Source organism: Microtus pennsylvanicus, chromosome 6 (assembly GCF_037038515.1).
Source record: "Microtus pennsylvanicus isolate mMicPen1 chromosome 6, mMicPen1.hap1, whole genome shotgun sequence".
NCBI classification, from domain to species: Eukaryota; Metazoa; Chordata; class Mammalia; order Rodentia; family Cricetidae; genus Microtus; species Microtus pennsylvanicus.
This window is the reverse complement of record NC_134584.1, coordinates 31,902,164-31,920,729: the sequence shown is the minus strand read 5'-3', so window position 1 is coordinate 31,920,729 and position 18,566 is coordinate 31,902,164. Positions and strand designations below refer to the sequence as shown.

The 18,566-nt window shown below is 42.2% G+C and overlaps 1 protein-coding gene across 1 annotated transcript in view; it reads left to right on the top strand.

Annotated features, from left to right (window-relative positions):
* Positions 1–13,221, top strand: part of Oxct1 (3-oxoacid CoA-transferase 1) — a 117,421-nt gene extending 104,200 nt beyond the window's left edge. The window contains exons 15-17 of the mRNA XM_075975970.1: positions 1,719–1,799; positions 7,762–7,863; positions 12,359–13,221. Coding sequence (XP_075832085.1) covers positions 1,719–1,799; positions 7,762–7,863; positions 12,359–12,400 — 225 coding nt within the window. The 3' untranslated portion in view covers positions 12,401–13,221. The remainder of the gene's footprint in view (positions 1–1,718; positions 1,800–7,761; positions 7,864–12,358) is intronic.
* The last annotated feature ends 5,345 nt before the right edge of the window (positions 13,222–18,566 follow it).

Sequence of the window (18,566 nt, the reverse complement as noted above, 5' to 3'; positions counted from 1 at the left end):
AACACTAGTTTTGACTAAGTTAAGGCTATAGAGTTTGTCTTTTAAAAAAAACAATCCATCCATCATCCATCCATCCTATCCACATCCATCCATCCATCCATCATTCATCCATCATTCACCCATTTATAATCCATCCATCCATCATCCATCCATCATTCATCCATCTATCCATCCATCATCCATCCTTTCATCCAGCATCCATCCATCCATCCACCCACCCACCCACCCATCCATTCATCCATCTATTCAGAAACCTTAGAAAACCTCTTATGCCTTACATTGTCTTACATGTACTGAAACCTTTTTAACTATAGGTGCATTGCAAGGTTGACAAGTTACTACAAAGAGTAAAATCATAATTAGATCCTGTTAACTGAAATTCATTTCCTCTAAACATGTAGTTGGTTTGACACCAGTCTGGGGAGATATCTGAGAGAATTCTTAGATGGATGTTTGAGCAAGCAAAACAGGCAGATGGCTGATGATGGTAGTGACATCATTGTATTTGGTGTGTTTAGATCCAAAAGAAAGCAGGGACATTTTAATGTTTTCAAGACAAGACCTGCAGTGTGCTAGGCCAGCCTTCAACCTCAAAGGAGATGTTTATTATGTTCCCAGTGCTTTATAGTATTAGTAAAAGGGAGTTGAATCATCACTGGAAGAAGTCAGAGCTGATATTTCATCTGGGCTTCTCAGAAGCACCTGGGAAACCACTTCTACGTTTGGGGTTAGGATGGGTCTGGGGAAGGGAGTTACTGGGTAAAACCTGACTTTTACTCAGTCTCTCTTCTGTTTCATGTTTGAAGAAAGGGAATTGTGAGTAAAAGAAATTTCAACAAGAGAAAGTTCATTTAAACTAGGTTATGTGTTTTATTAATAAGCAAACTAGGGCTCCATCTCAAGGAACAAATATGGTCACAAGAGAAAGAGAATATAGCATACTGGCCGAGCAGTGGTCTGTTTTGCACGGGCATTAGGTAAGAGTAAAATCAATTCTGATGGTTGAAATTAGCAACAAATTGTGACTGGGAGGACTGAAAATGATGGTGGGGACTTTGGGGCTGCAAATGGAACTTGTAAGAGAGTTAAGTGCTCATGTACCATAAAAAATAAGCGAGTAGATAATCTCTAAATTGATAGCAAGGGATAAATAGCATGCTAAATATAATGTTTTCAATGTAGGAGAAAATGCATGAAAATATGGAAGAAAATTGAGGTGTTTTCCTATTGAAAATGGAAGCAAGGCATTGCTATTTTCTGTGCATCTGTTACTTTTTTAACAAGTAAGGTTAAGTCTGTTTGAGAAGGAGACTGGGTTTCAGGTTCCTTTTCCATGTATACTTCCTACTCTTGGCAAGTAAGTACAGATGTTTTTTAAGGGGCCATTCTTTGGGAGAGAAAAATGAGAATATGAGAGTTGGAACTGCACATTAGGGAGTACAAGAACTGAGGCTTGGGAGTACTCACATGTGGAACAGGGCTCCCCAATAAATCTCTTATGCATTTGGTTACTTGTAGGGGTCCTCCCTGTGTTATTCCAGGCATGGAAACTGACTTGAGAGAGAGGAGAGCTTGACTTTACAAAGGCTTAGAAATAGTCTATACTTAAAAGTCAATGTCTCTGATCATTTCTGGTTTTCCCATAGTCACACCGATTCTAAGCAGGACTTGCCCTCTGAAAAGTATTGTTGATGTTTTCTTGTTGTTCTTTAAAACAGGGAAATGCACATAAGATCATGGAGAAGTGTACGTTACCGCTGACGGGAAAGCAATGTGTCAACCGCATCATCACAGAAAAGGTAAAGGACCTTCCTGCTTCTGGTTCCGCGCACATCAGCTCCCTCCTTATTTTATTTAGAGGCACAAGTGAGGCTTTTTAACAATTACAGTCTAAAACCATCTTACATCAGTAGCTGGAAGATTTAGTTTGTGGAAGGGGGGAATGGGAAAATGAATGTCTCTAAATGTAGGCTTGCTTATAATACAATTCTCAGGAATTGCACACACGAAGTGGAACTCTTATCCTGCGTAGCTTTCAGTTCGCTCCAGACAGACGAGAGCTTTATTGGTCCTTAAATTTGGATGCTTAAGATAGGAAGATGTGTGGTATATGTAAAGTTTGGAGTGCACCTTACCTTTCCTCTCTTTCTTTCTTGTCTGACGAAAATCACAAGAATAAACTGTTGGGTTTTTATTTTAGGAAATTCACCCACAACTGAGTTTGAGTCACTTGGGTATAAGTTGCAGGATAGAACCACAATGGCTCAAGACATACATCCTGTTTCTTCCATGGTTTCTGGCCTTTCTCTGACATACCCACCACTTCCATGCCTCTGTATTTTATTTCATAAATGGAAACCTTTGGCCAGCTATACAGTTAAAGACTGCTCGTTTCGGAGAAGTATTCCAGACAGCTGTCCACAGCCAGGTTCCTCTCCCAGACTGGACCTTGGGATGTGAGAATGGCATGGGCCCTGTAAATCATCTGGGAAGGAGTTTTTCTTGATGAAGCCATGGGCCAGAATTGCCTGTTTGGGGTTTCTCCCCCTTCTCAGTGATGCCTCTCTTCTTTTGACCAGAGCTGTATGGCAGTCGTATATTACAGTGTCTGGATCCCTAGCTTCTTTACAGGTTGGGAAGAAACATCCCAAGGCATGCTCTAAAGTAGGTTACATATATAACACTCCCCAGAAGCTGCGCTTTCAAGGAAGGTTCCATCTGCTCGGGTATTCCTGAGACCTTGTGGAATTCCATAAATGTGCTGTATGGAGAGCAAGTGCATCAAGTCCTTGTTATTCCTGAATCTCTCTAAGCTATTGACAGGGCCTGTTGAGAAAAGCCATTGCTTGGCAGTTAAAATGGAGTCATCCTCAATTCCAATGTCTTTAATACCGTAGTAACGCTTACCAGAAATCTTCCAGCATTGGTTCCTAATTGGATGCCCCCTCCTCCTTCCCTAGTAAATCTTTTCCCTACTCCCCTGCCCTTGGCCTTCCAGGTCTTCTCCCTACAGAGCCTTCTACTCCTCCTTCTGCTCTCTTCTATTTCCCCCATCCTGGAAGCCTAGCTACAGTCTCCACCTGCATCACAAAGGGGCTTCTCACTCTCTTAGCGCACAGCAATAGCATCCTCATAGCGGCCCACTGTCCCCACCGTTCACTGTAGCTCTTTCCATCTGATACTTGCATGTCCCTAATAAAACTTTCATGGGTGCTAAAGCTTAATGCCATTTCGAGCCTCTTTTATACGTACTTTTTTGGTTCTTATTGTTTCATTCATTTGATAAACTATTCTTTGGAAGACCTTTTCTGAACCAGACTGTTTCTAACAATAACTTACAAAAAGAAGGAGGAGGTTATCATCATTCATTGAAAGACACATTCCATAGCATTAGACAGCAGGCATCCAGCATCTCCAGCAGCCAGAATAACAGACTCCTTAGAAATCACAATGTGATGCATATCAGATGCCATGCTAGGAACACATGTGGTAGCCTGGTAGCAGTACCAAGGACTGTTATTGGGTGGCATCATACAATGCATTTCCCAAGTCACACCTTTTATAGTTGACATCTTTCTGACTTAAGACTCTTCTGCCTCAGCAGTATTAAAATTCTAGGAACTTTGTTGCATTCTCCCTGGACCACAAGCTTCTGGGGCTACACATTCTCCACTCCTCCCTGGAATGCTTCATCCATGCATCCATCCATCCATCCATCCATCCATCCATCCATCCATCCATCCATCCATCCGTCATCCATCCACTGCATCCTGTTTGCCTTCTGTCTCAGGCATGCATCTCTCTGTTTCTCTGTCAAGTATCTCTTCTCCCTCCCTACATGCCTTGAGAGTACTTCCCTGCATCTTTTCACTTAGCCTAACTTAGCACTGATAGCTAAGTATTGAAATGACCTCTAACCTCTGCCCGTTTCCTTCATTGCTGCTCCTGTGACGCTTAGCGTGGTAACTAACTTGAACTCAATCATCTCCTTAAACAAAGGTGTCATACTTATCCTGCTGAGGAAACTGATAGATTGGACAGTGAGTCTTGAAAGACAAATTGGAGTTTTATGATTGAAAAGAAAATCAAAGAAGGTAAAGGAGAAACTCATACAAAGTCTCAGAGGAGGGAAGAAAGCCCTGCCTGTTGAAGAACCTGCAAATGGGATAGCTTAGCTCAAGAGGGCAGCTGTATTCTGAACTACAGAAGAAAATCCAGTGAGGGGTCAGCTCAGGGAGGGATATGGATGCTCTCCTAAAAATGTGTTTCTTATCAGGAGAGGGATGGGGAACCCTTCAGCGATCTTTACATTAGTTAGGAAACTACTTTTCACTAGTCAGAACAGTATAACTTTTGTTTATTCTAATAGACAAAGAGGAAGAGAAATCTAATTGAAAGGGTCCACCAGCGGTCTAGGTAAAAAACGCAAAAGGTCCCAAATCACAACCCAGAGAGATAGTCTAGAGAGATTTGGGAGATTGGACTCACCTGGTTTGATGGGTAGGGCACAGCTGGTGAGGAAGGAGAGGCCTGCATTTTCTAACAAGAGAGAATGTCTGAGCTGCTGTGTCCCGGCAAAGATCGAGAAAGGAGGAAGAGGGAGAAGAGTAGGGGGCAGGAAAGAAAGAGGTTTAGTTTGACACCTTCAATTTTATGTTCCGGGGATTTAAAAAAAAGACAAAGGGAGATTTGAGTTCAAAAGTGCAGTCACTACTGGAATAAGCACGTGGCCACAATCAGCCTGAACTGCAAGTGACGCTGTTGGAAAGGAAAGTCAAGGCAGCTAATCTGAATCTTTGGCATCTCAGGGAAGGAAGCTGAATGTTTACCTCTGTGAGTCATGCAGAGCAGGTGCTCCTTTGTGGATGCTGGATGAGTGGATGAGGGTGCAGTGCTCCATGGACACTGCTGGATGAGTGGATGAGAGTGCAGTGCTCCATAGACACTGCTGGGTGAGTGGATAAGTGTGCAGTGCTCCATAGACACTGCTGGGTGAGTGGATGAGGGTGCAGTGCTCCATAGACACTGCTGGGTGAGTGGATGAGGGTGCAGTGCTCCATAGACACTGCTGGGTGAGTGGATGAGGGTGCAGTGCTGCATAGACACTGCTGGGTGAGTGGATGAGGGTGCAGTGCTCCATAGACACTGCTGGGTGAGTGGATGAGGGTGCAGTGCTCCATAGACACTGCTGGGTGAGTGGATGAGGGTGCAGTGCTCCATAGACACTGCTGGATGAGTGGATGAGGATGCAGTGCTGCATAGACACTGCTGGGTGAGTGGATGAGGGTGCAGTGCTCCATAGACACTGCTGGATGAGTGGATGAGTGTGCAGTGCTCCATAGACACTGCTGGGTGAGTGGATGAGGGTGCAGTGCTCCATAGACACTGCTGGGTGAGTGGATGAGTGTGCAGTGCTCCATAGACACTGCTGGGTGAGTGGATGAGGGTGCAGTGCTCCATAGACACTGCTGGATGAGTGGATGAGGGTGCAGTGCTGCATAGACACTGCTGGGTGAGTGGATGAGGGTGCAGTGCTCCATAGACACTGCTGGATGAGTGGATGAGGGTGCAGTGCTGCATAGACACTGCTGGGTGAGTGGATGAGGGTGCAGTGCTGCATAGACACTGCTGGGTGAGTGGATGAGGGTGCAGTGCTGCATAGACACTGCTGGGTGAGTGGATGAGGGTGCAGTGCTGCATAGACACTGCTGGGTGAGTGGATGAGGGTGCAGTGCTGCATAGACACTGCTGGGTGAGTGGATGAGGGTGCAGTGCTCCATAGACACTGCTGGGTGAGTGGATGAGGGTGCAGTGCTGCATAGACACTGCTGGGTGAGTGGATGAGGGTGCAGTGCTGCATAGACGCTGCTGGATGAGTAGGTGAGGATGCAGTGCTCCATAGACGCTGCTGGATGAGTAGGTGAGGATGCAGTGCTATTAAAGGCAATGGCAGTTAAGGAACTAGAATTCCATAATCAGCACTGAGGAAAATTCCATTAGGTTGCCCTTTGAAAGCAATTATAATTGTTCCCTGTTGTATGGATTGGGTTATAAAAGTTAGCTTCCTCATCATCACCTGGCTGTAATTAACTATCGGATCCATAACGTAGCCTTTATGGCGGTAATAAAGTAATTAAATTACTTACCTGTAAGACAAGGTAGTTTCAGTATCATTTTTGAATAGCCGTTAACAATTTAACTTTTAGATTTTCCTCTCCATTTTTATCAAACTTTTGTTTGCGCCTTAGACACCAGATGAAACCTAATTCCTGTTAAATCATCGTTTCAGTAGAATCAGCCATGTTGTCAAACAAACAAGGAAAGTAAGCATCCCTTGTCCTGTGCTGTTCCCACTGGAGAGAAAATATAAACTGGCTGGAGACAGTGATTATCGCCTTTGCCTTGGCTTAGGCACTCTGCGAAGGAGTAATAGCACACCTATACTGTGGCCCAGACATGTTGCAGAGAATGTATTATCTTCCTATATGTGTCCTGTACCACAGCCTCAGGGAGGCTTTTGTGTGCTCTCTGATCACAGTTGTAAAGACAAGTTCCCCAGACCACTTAGCTGCGAGGTTTTGAGCTGTGTGTGTGACAAGCCAGCTCAAAAGCCACTGTTCTTCCTCCTGTGCGTTGCCTTCTTGCTTGTGCTGTATTTAAGCATGACAGTATAGGGTTTGACATCAAAGGTGTTTGAATGTAGAGACAGAAGACTACAAATAATAGATAAATTTAAGTCCATGGAAGAAAACCTGGGAGACATAACCTTTAAGTCTAAGAAAGGAAACTCCTTATGAGAGCTGACAGAGGAAGCCATGTTGCTGCACAGAGACCTTGTAGAGCAGGGTTTGAAGCCCCGGACGGAGAAGCATCTGGGTCTCATAGTTAAAGCTTGTTTTTTGTTTTTTGTTTTTGTTTTTGTTTTCCTTGTTATTACCAGCACATAATATTCCCCAAGAAGTAAATACCCTAGAACGAGATGGCCCAGAAACCATCTCAGAAGACTTCTGAAGAAGTCTCAAGTAGAAAGCTGTGATGAAGGCTTTGTAGTCCTTTCCCGAGTCAGGTGATGCTATGGTGGTACCATCACGAGCTGGTACAATGGCTGTGATGTTGGAGATGGATTGTTCAGGCGGGGGTCAGCATTCCTGTCTGCCTTAGACACTACCACAGCCATTAGAACTGCTCACCAAAAGGCTGTGGGTTCTCATGCCCTCCTTTTGGGTCCCATGTGTTTCCTTGGGAATTTAAAGGTTGAAGAGCTTTACCAGAAAGAATTTGAACAGCTACTTAGTTAGGCTGGCTGGCCTTTCAGGGCCAGGGAAGCTTTTAGTTTATAATTACTCTTGGGCACCACAGTGTCTCCTTTTGTTTCCTACAATCGTTTACCAAGCAGCATTTTCCCAACATCCTTATCCTTTCTCTTTCCGGCTCTACCCTGCCTCATTCCCACTCTGGTCATTTCTTTCTCTCTTCAGATTGTTGGTCACCTCTCTGGTCAATGTGTTAGAGCTAACAAACGGAAGACAGCTTAAAAAAACAAAACTCAAAACTTATTACAATGCCAGAAGATGCCAGTGTAGTCACCAAATAGTGACTGGTTAAGGATCTGGTATCATTTACAATAGTTATAGTGGACATTTTTTCATTGTTGCTTTTCAGTCTTTGGTCATGGATCTTTTCTCTCTTGAACGCCCATCTATCTTTGTGTGACAATTTTCATGACGAAAGTGGTCATTGTCATTTTCTTGACTTCCTCAGGCTGTGTTTGATGTGGACAAGAAGAACGGGCTGACGCTGATTGAGCTCTGGGAAGGCCTGACTGTCGACGACATAAAGAAGAGCACCGGCTGTGACTTCGCGGTAAGTGTTTCCGTGAACAGCGCCAGCCTCTTGCACTGGATCACAGCCTAACCATCCATTTCTGAGTATCTAAGGGGCTGATCTGAGCAGGAATAGGAAAGGGAGCCTCCTGTGAGAGCTGCTAGAATCGTCAGTGTGTGAGTTAGGCCAGGGCTGCCGGGTGTGGGATGGGAGCAGGAGGACCCCAGGAAGCTACCAGAGACAGAGGACAAGCTCCCAGTCATCTGCCCTGCGTGAAGTCCTGGGAATCATCTGTTCTTTGTCATGTTGGGCTAATCATGATGTGAGCCGCTTGTGGAAAAGTAAGCATTGCTCACTCTTACACCCACCTGATGAGGGCATTTCTCTTGCGTCACCTCTGCGTCTTTACGCCCATCCGCTATATTAGAATGTAACAAGTGCAGGAAAATAGTGTACAGAAAACTCAGGAGTGAGAAACCCAGTAAATCGAAAGGGAGGATTTCTATTAAAATTTTTGTTGTTACACTTATTTATACTTTAAAATTGTATTTATTTATTTATTTATTTATTTAGTGTGTGTGTGTGTGTGTGTGTGTGTGTGTGTGTGTGTGTGTGTTAGAGGTGCTTATTATAAATCTTCAGTCACCTTCCTGTTAGGGTTGACAGATAGATGCAATTAACTTAAAGTTAACCAAGGTAAATGGAATATATATGTCTCTAAAACAGTAAGTGACAGGACCCATTTACTAATTATAGTGAAATATAATGAGATAAAGTTAGAAAAATGCATTTAACAAACATTGTTTGATACGATGTTCATAGATTTCATATTTAACTTCCTGTGCACACAGGTTTGTTTGTACCTACAAGTGCATAGCAAATTTCCTTGAAAGGCCTTTGTTGTATAATTCATTGTGTACATAGTAACTACTCCTGGTACTGTACCGTGGTCTTTTATTTACTAACCTTTTCTGAATTTCCCTTTGGAAAAAAAGCAGTCTCCCAGCAATACCTTGCTTGAAAAGCAAATTTTAATTAGCTTTCTCGTCACCTCAGGGGAAGGAAGGGGATTTGTTTCTACTTGAACTCTTTAGGATTTCTTACTCCAGTGAAACAAGCAAACAGTGCTTGATCAGCCGTTCTTTTTTCTTGTTTTGTTTTCCCTCTGTGTGGAATAACACCTGTGTCAGGTAACACCTTCAGAGATCTGCAGAAATTTCAGTTTCTGCTGCAAATGAATACACAGCACAAGACCCTCATTATCTAGCTATTTGTCATTCATGTGGGTGATTCAGAAAGAAATTGGCTGTTTTTGTTATATACTCACATGGGGGGCAGGTGAGTGTACTACCTTGCTAGTTGTCCTATCTTCGTAGGTTTGAAAATGTCCCCGTGGTCCTTCTTGTATTTCTGTATCATCCCTTCCTTTTACTATTACTACACTGATAGGGAAATTCATTTAAGAGGTATATTTTGATGTTTTAACTTGTGTATGCATTGTATACAAGTCAGGATCAACATTCCTATCCTCAAGTATTTCTTTGTGATGGAAACATTTAAAATCCTTTCCACCAGTGTTAGGACATCCGTGCACACTGCTGTTATAAATACAGGCCGTCACGCCAGTGCACAGCATCATATCACATGTTATAACAATAACTCGGCACTCAGCAGTCACTCTAGCTCATCCCTCTTTCCCTTCTCCTCCCAACCTCTGGGAGCCACCATTCTACTGGGACCTCCTGTGACTTCCTACTTTCTCTTTTCTACATGCAAGTGAGATCGTGCATTACTCATTTTAATGTGCTGTCTTGCTTATTTAATTTAAAACATTGACTTCCAGTTTCATGGGTGTTGCCATAAAATTCAGTCATTCATTTTTTTTATTAATAGTATTCTGTCATGCATGAATACCATTTTCTATATCAGTTCATTAGGTGGTAGGCAAACAGATTGCTTCTCTTTCTTGGCCCTTATGAATAGGGAATGTAGTTGTATCATTGCTGTAATGGTCTTATCATCCTTGTAGTTAGATTGCTAGATCGTATGCTGATTCCATTTTTAATTTCTGAGAAAATCTTATACTGATGTTCAGTGATGTACAATGACTTTGCTATTCTGTTCCTATCAAATGTCCCTGCCTTATCCTTGCCAGCACTTGCTCCTTTGTGATTTTACATTTGGTCTTAGCAGAAAAACCAAGAGCAATAATATCTCTGTTTCTTTGGTAATAGCTAACCTAACTGGGTTGAACTAGCATCTCACCGTGGCTTTGATTTTTTTTAATGATTAATAATTTTATATATAACCTTTCGGCTTATCTATGTCTCTTTGATAATAGCTAATATAACTGGGTTGAACTAGCATCTCATCGTGGCTTTGATTTTTTTAATGATTAATAATTTTATATATAACCTGTTGGCTTTTTGTATATTTTGCTTTCATGTCTATTTAGATCTATTGTCCGCTTTTTTGTTTGTATGTGTGCTTGTTTTGAGACAGGGTTTCTCTGTGATAGCCCTGGCTGGCGTAAAACTCACTCTGTAGACCTAGCTGGCCTCGAATTCAGTGATCTACCTCCTTCTGCCTCCTGAATGCTAGGATTAAAGATGTGGTACCCCCTACACCCAGCCATGTTGCCCACTTTTAATTGTATTGAGAAATGTTTTTGCTGTTGAGTTGTTTGGATTCCATATATGATTCCATATGAATTCTGGATATTGACTTTTTGTCATGGGTGTGTTAGTTGTCAATCCTTTGTGAGAGATGCGCATGGAGGCTTATGCCCGTTGTGCATTTTTCTCTCTTTGCTCGTTCCTCTGCTCTGAAGCTTCTTTTTTGTTTTCTTCTGGTAGTTTTATAGTTTCAGAGTCTCGTATTTTGTGATTGACACATGGAGAAGAGGGGGTCTAATCCAGTTTTTCCCATGGACATCCAGGCCTCACAGCACCATGTATAAGAAACCTAGCCTTTCCTCAGTGTTTTCAGTTTTGCAAGATTGTTAGTGCGTTTGTCCAAAGCAAGTGACTTTAGATGACTGGCCTTTATCCTTTCTCCCAGATCTATGTCTGTTTTCATAAAGACACCATGCTGTTTCAGTTGCCATAGATTTACAATACGTAAGATCACCACACTATTTCAGTTTTCATAGATTTGCAGTATATTTTAACTCAAATATTGTAATGCTTCCTACTTTGCCCTTGTAGATCAAAATGCCCCTGGCTATTCAAGTATTTTTTGTGGTTCCATTTAAATTACAGTATTGCTTCTGGTTCTATGAAGAAGGTGACTGGTATTTTGAATAAGAACTTCATAGCTAGAGATGGCTCAGTGGTTAAGAACGCTTGCTGCTCTTGAGTAGGACCTAACTTCAGTCTTACACCCACACGCATGGTGGCTTTCAAGTGTCTGTAACTCCAGTTCCAGGGGATCCAGTGTTTTCTTCCTGGCCTCCACAGGCATTACACACACATGATGCACATATATACATGCAGGGAAAACACTCATGCACATTTTTTAAAGAAAGAATCACATTAGATCTATAGATTACATTGAATAGTGTATACATTTTAACTATTGTTCTTCCAATCCATGAGCATAATATAGCCCTCTCCAGTTTCTTCAGGGCATTATAGTGTTCATCTGTGCTTGGACATTTGGGTGACCTCTACCTCTTCGGCACTGTGAATATTGCAATTATAGACCCTAGTATACAGTATTTCTTTGAGATCCTGTTCTTAAATGTTTTGGACTTACCCCAGAAGTAGGGTGACTGGGCCATATGCAAGCTCCATTTTTAATTCTGTGAGGAACTCCCATGCTCTTCCACTTTGGCTTCTAACCACCAGTTCTCAGGGCTTTCCTTTGCATCTCTCTTACAATCACTGGCTTACAGAATTGTTTGTGCATTGGCCATCTGAGTACCTACTTTGTGACACCATGACCCAATATTTTCACAACCAACGTTCACTTCTCCCCCCTTGTGCTCACAGTTTGAAAGAAGGCTCGTCCCAAATATTTATCAAATAATGATTAACTTGGACTACTCACCAAGGGCCACGCCTCCAAAGAAAAATGACTCCCCTTCCCCTCACAGCCATCAGTTGCCAGTAGTTGTTCAGCTAGGTGTGTAGCTTCATGAGTCCCTCTCCCAACCGTGTGGGAGTGTAACTGGCTTGACCTTCTGCACTATTGCTTTTCTTTGTGTCCATACTTGTATTAGTCATTGTGCGCTTCATGGGCCAAAGTGGAGAGGGGGAGTGATTTCCTACCGCCTTAAAGCCCGCTATCTCTGCAATGTCATTGGCTGTGCATGTTAAGTTAAATTGGTTAGTCACTCATTTCTTTGCTGATGAACCCCTGAGTAATATAAAGTAGGACGTCTTTACTCTGTATCTGTTGGCCATGTTTGAAACTTACTATTTCCTTCAGTCTTTATTTCTTAATTTAAAAAAAAATTAAATTAAAAATAAACTGGAACCGTACTTGAACATGCTGTGGTAAACTTTGAACTTTTCTTTCTCTCTTTCACCAGGTGTCACCAAAACTCATGCCAATGCAGCAGATCTCAACTTGAAATGTGGAGAGGACGTTTGTCCCAGGATGCTAAGATTTCCTTTTGAACACATAGGATTTAATTAAAAGGATGTCAGTAATCAAAATTATATATTTAACCAGAAGTTTCGACTAGTTTTCTTCTAGTATTTCTGGGTGCGTGCAGCTGTAGACTGTTCCCTTGAGTGTGTTCTAATGTTTCCACAAAAAACAATAGGGAAGCATTTCACTGTGGTTTTCTTTCATATTACTAAGAAGGTTGTCTTTGCCATTGGTGCTCACATTGAAAGGATGTTCATCTTTCATGCTGTATATACTAAACCGTGACGTAACAGTCCTGAGAGAAAGTTTTCATGTGAATATGTGGCTTAGGCAGAATACTTTTTGGATGACTATATATCTTTTGCTTTCCTCTTGTATTGAAAGAAAGCTCTGATTTGGTGATTTTGCTTGGCTCTTTAAAAATATCCTCCTTCCCTGCACACTTCCTATAGCCAGATAGATACCCAAGAAGGCAAAGAGGAATGTCTCTGGGGAAAGTAAGCAGAGGAAAGAACAAGGCATAGATCTACCAGGGCTGGCATCCCACCAGATGTTGCCTTTAAACAACCAACCATCTACTTATGTGCACTAACAGCTGAGGCTAACTACAGGAAGAGGACTAGAAACCTCCTGACATACTTGCCTAGTTCTCCTATTTTCAGATACTGTGCTATACTTTGTATTCAGAAGACTCTATTTCTGTTATTGAGGCTCAGTGTTTACTCATACAACATCTCCTAAGCCAAAAAAAAACAAACAAACAAACCAAAAAACTGTGGGCAATTTATCATGAGTCCTAAATCACAATAGAAGCAGTGTTTACAAAAATGATCTTCCAAGATATTTCCCCATTAGGCTCTCCATTCTGCTTAGCAAAGATCGTAAACAGTGAATGCCTTTTTTTCTACAGGAAAAAAATGATATTTCATCTGCTTGAGTGAGTTCACTTAGCAGAGTACTATTACTTTAGCCTTATCTGTGTAGCGGGAAAGATGGGAGGGTCTCAGATCTGTGTTGTTAGCAAATCTTTGTGTTGGGGAATGAACAGAGTGGCTTGGGATTATAAGGGATGCTCCTTCCGAAGTAGCCTCAGTCCCAGACAGTTACCAGGAAGCGTCAATTCAGAAGCTTCCTCAGGATCAGATGGGTGAAAGCCTAGGCACCCTGAAGCCAGGCTGGACAGCTGGTGTCTGCACATTGGAATATACCGTTCTTCTGCTACTAATGATAGGAATGTATGCATGCTTTAGGTGATGGGTATCATTGAAACTCACTTCTCAAGTATAGCCACAGCTAAGCTGTACAGTATGTGAAGGGGAAGACAGGCTTTCCCCAATAGTACTCCCTGTGCAGTACTGCCTTTCTGACTGGCTCCATGGTTGAAGGCATCCGCTGCCAGCACTGATAAGAAGAACCTGTCTGTCTCAGAAGGCACAAGGTCCATGAGAGTAAATATGTCTATCATAGAGGAAACATTTGAAAATATTATTGTTGATATAGATATGTCTTCAGATGCACTTGCTTATCATTCCAGTCTGTTACTTTAAGACAAGGGGCTTCTAAGAATGTTTCCAGCATTGTCCACACCTGAATAGATGGCTCAAGAGTCTTGTTCAAAGAGTGCCATATTTTTAAAAACCTGTTAAGTGTTACAATAAAAATTACAGATTGACAGAGATAAATGTGTTGTTCTCTTTTCTCACTTGGGAATGGTGCAGTTCCACATGGGGAAACACAACAACAGCTGTTAGAATGACCACACATTAGGTCAGCAATCAAGTCATTATTGTTTCTTTCTTCATTTTTTTCCAGGGGGCAGGAGGTATTAATACAAGGCCTCTATGCAGTCCCAGCTGTCCTGGAACTCATTACATAGACAGGCTGACTTTGAACTCATGGAGTTCTGCCAGCCTCTGTTTCCTAAGTGCTGATAGGATTAAAGGCATGTACCACCATGCCTGGCATTAACTTTTCTTTTGGCTATACCAAATAGATAAATTTACATTCTAGGAAGAGCAAAATAAACATTACCTAAATGAATTCTGCTGTACCTTGCTCCCTATCACAGCCAATCATATCTGTGAAAATTGACTGTCAAGACTTCGTATGTATTTTTTTTTTTTTGCTTTATCTGACATTTTTCTTCATGGTACATTTCCATTAATCAAGTAGCATGTTGAGTTTTATTGCAGTTTTAAATGTCTGTCCAGTATCTATTGCTTCTCCACTAACAGTCTTTTTTCTTCATGGCCAGAATCCTGGAACCAGAGACAGGTTTCCTATTTCTTCTTTTTTTTTTTCAAGACAGGATTTCTCTGTGTAATGTTGGCTATCCTGGAACTCACTCTGTTAGACCAGGCTGGCCTTGAACTCACAGAGATCCGCCTGCCTCTGCCTCCTGAGTGCTTGGATTAAAGGTGTGTGCCACAACCGCCCAGCAAGGGCAATGTGTTTCTAAGATATCATTCTTGATAGCTCTCCTCTGTCTACTCTATGTCCAGTAATTGTCATGTGATATAGGGTATCAGATTATTTCTCCCATGTTCAAATAGTGAGAGAGAAAAGTTTTCTTCCTCTTCTTCCCAGAAGCTAGAAGAATCTGATGTGGCTTTAGCATGAGGTCCTCCCCTAAACACATACATATGCACACATACATGCACACACACACACACACACACACACACACACACACTGCTGCTTTGTCATTGCAAAGGAAGAAGCTGACACTTAGGAACTGTGGAGGGAACATTCTGGTTATCCTTTAGCCTCAAGTTCAGTACCTGAGCCAGTTTCCCTCCAGCTGACCCATAAACCAGCTTCCCAGTCTTTTGTTTTGTTTGCCACCACAATGTATATTAATCCAGCTTTTGTGGTTTTGAGTTCTGCGTGGGACCTGGAGTCTTACAGGTTTGCGTAGAGTGAGCTAAACAGGCTGTACCCTGAGTCCAGAGAACAAATAAGCACAGGAGTGGGTACTACCAGTCTGTAATAGGTTTACGTTGACTTTCCTCTTACGGTGGTGCACTCTAAAGGTATGTTATATACCAGTGACAATTAAGCAGAGGTTTTAATCAGTGGATGGGTTTTTTGGGGACTAATATTACTTTTTTTTATAAGCTATGATCTGGCATTTCTTAAGCTTATTTTTGCTATCATCTATCTTTAAAATGAGATTATTCTGTTTTCCATAGTGGTTCCATAAGATGAAACCAATGACTTCCACAGGGCAGGGAACCCTGACTGCTCTTTGGACTGGAGAGGGAGGGGGGAGGAGATAGAGGGAGGGGGAGGGAAATGGGAGGAGGAGAGGAGGTGGAAATTTTATTTTTAAGTAAAAATACTAATAAAATAAAAAAAGATAAAAAATAAACTTATTTTTTTAAAAAAAGAAATCAATATATTTCTTTATATATCAAAAAAGTCTTACGGATCTTTCAAAAACACCATGCCATATTAGCTTAGTATGGAATTGATTGGCCGTATTCTGAGATTTCACTGTCTACCCTGCCTGTTGGAGGCCATATTAATATCAACATCAGGATAAGCATAAACACCAATAGAGGTAATATCTTCAGGTATGTGTGACATGCTTGAAGTCTCTTCCATCTAAAAGTTAGACATGTCTATCTATGGAATCTTCCAGAGATATTTTGTGAATAACCCAGCTTCTTTGAGATCTCTGAATAACTAACTGGACAGATGAAGTCCTTTGCACAATCACGTTTCATTGTGGTGGCTAAAGAGGCTTGATTATGGTTACTGTGATCTTCAGTGGAGTACCCTTATGGTAGTTTGGATGTAATTGGCCCCTATAAGCTCAAAGGGAGTGGCACTATGAGAAGGGGTGGCTTTGTTGGAGTAAGTATGGCCTTGCTGGAGGACATGTGTCACTGTGGGGGAAGGCTTGGAGGTTTCCTATGTTCAACATACCTCCCAGTGTCATAGACCACTTCCTGTTGACTGTGAGATGTAGGACCCCCAGCTATTTCACCAGCACCGTGTCTGTCTGCAGGTAGCCATGCTCCCTGCCATGGTGATAATAGACTGAACCTCTGAATTATCAGCGAGCCACCAAAATTAAATCTTTTCCTTTATAGGAGTTGCCATGGTCATGATGGCTCTTCACAGCAACAGAAACCCCAACTAAGGTAGCCCTCTTGGAAGGGACCTCAGACTACGGTATCCTGGCTGTTCTATAGCTTGACCTGCAATATCCCAGCTCTCAGAACTGTGGGATCCTGGTGCCCATGTAGCCCGTCCTGTGTCTGGCTCACTACTCTGCGGTGTTGCGTTCCATTTATTGCCCACTATTCAGCTCAGGAGGAAAGTGACTGCAGAAACTCACATATAAACCCTGCTTCCCTCGGAGTCTTGCTTTTGGTTTAGAGGGAGAGGAAATAGCATCTCCCACTCTGATTGCCTGGAACTGGAAGGCCTTTATACCCTCTCCAGATGTGGGCTCCAACTCCCAACTTCTGCACACAATATGGGCAAGAGTAAAGAGCTGTGTTGGTCTCAAGCAGAGCTGCAAAAAAAGTACACACGCACACGCACACCACTCTGCTTTCAATGTATATACCTGTTTAACAATTTTATGGCTGTCCATCGCTGGTCTGTGATAGTTTTTGAGGCACAATTAATAAAAACCTCAGAGAGAGAAATTGGGGATTCACCTTGAGATCCCAAAAGCAAAGCAGCCAACCGCTGTCTCCTACTTCAACCTCAGTCCGGAATGGCAATCCTGCCTCCAGGAATCTCAGAATGAGACTGTGACTAAGAGCTGTCTCCTCCTGTTTTATAATCCTCATCCTCTCAGAGGCTGGGATTAAAGGTGTTCACCACTGGGATTAAAGGCATGCACCACCTGGTATCAATGGCAAACTAGTGTGGCTACTGGGGTTAAAGGTGTGTGTTACCACTGCCTGGTCTGTAAGGCTGACCAAGGCAGCTTTTTTACTCTTTGATCTTCAGGCAAGCTTTATTTATTAAAATATGAATGAAACGCCACTACAAGCTTTCTAAATATATTTATAGAATTAACCTACCAGTTGGAAACATGGTTAATAGTAAGTCAGGCTTAGATTCCCCTTGGTTAAATAGTGATGTAACATCTCTTAGGAATATGTATGGGAAAAATGGAACCTAGAGGCTGTCACACAGCAATAAATAGTCCTGAAATGTCTATATTTGTTTAAGCATTGTATAATTTGCAAATCACCCAGAATATGTGAGGTAGCTTATTCGGTTTTCACAGTAACTTTCCAGGGAGACATTATTACTGCCACTAAAATTAACTCGATTAGCCTGTGAGAAGTAATGGCCACTAGTTCGTTAATCAAATGAGCCTTTCTAGGCTAATGTTGAATTTTGCTAAGGTAGTTAATGAGATGCAAATTAAATTCCCCGAATAGAACTAGATTTGTTGCTCTCTGCTTAAGCCATAAAATAAAGTCCACACCCTTTAAACCCAATGGGACAAATATTCTGATTTTGTTCCCTTGTTCCATACTGCTCTCGTGCATAACCTAGTTTATGGGAAAATGGATAGATAGTTCTTAAAACAAAACCGCTAATGTCCCCATCAGGAAAATGTGTCTGCGGGTGACCCCTAATCACCCACATCTGCTCACTTGAAAGGCTTTGGTTAGACAACCAGCGGTAAGAAAGCTCACAGGACCATAGCAGGAAGCATTGACAGGCTGAAGCCATTCTGAAATTCCACTTTCCAGCTGCTATTCATTCCTCGTGTTTGAAATGTACATCAGACTGATTCAGATGAATCCCCCGAGAGAAGGCTCACAGTGTCACTGTCGCTCAGAGAGGTTGACCTAACGAGGTCAACCATTCCTTCCACCGAGAAAGATTCTGTGGAATGAAGGTAGGAGCATAGCAACCCAAGACGCTGGGTGACGGGTTGCAGAAAAAGGCCTGCTCAGCCAGGTACATGAAAATGAGAAGCTTTAAGTGTTGCTATCACATTTCTTGGAAAGTAAGGCATTGCCAGATGTAAAACACATCATGCTTTTGTCTACCCTCCTATCAGTGAGAAATTATATTGTGAGAGTAGTAAGAAGTTTTAAATTTCTTGCCAGTCCCAGACAGATTTACCAAGTGTTCCCTCCCCATTGACAAAACGGTCATTGATG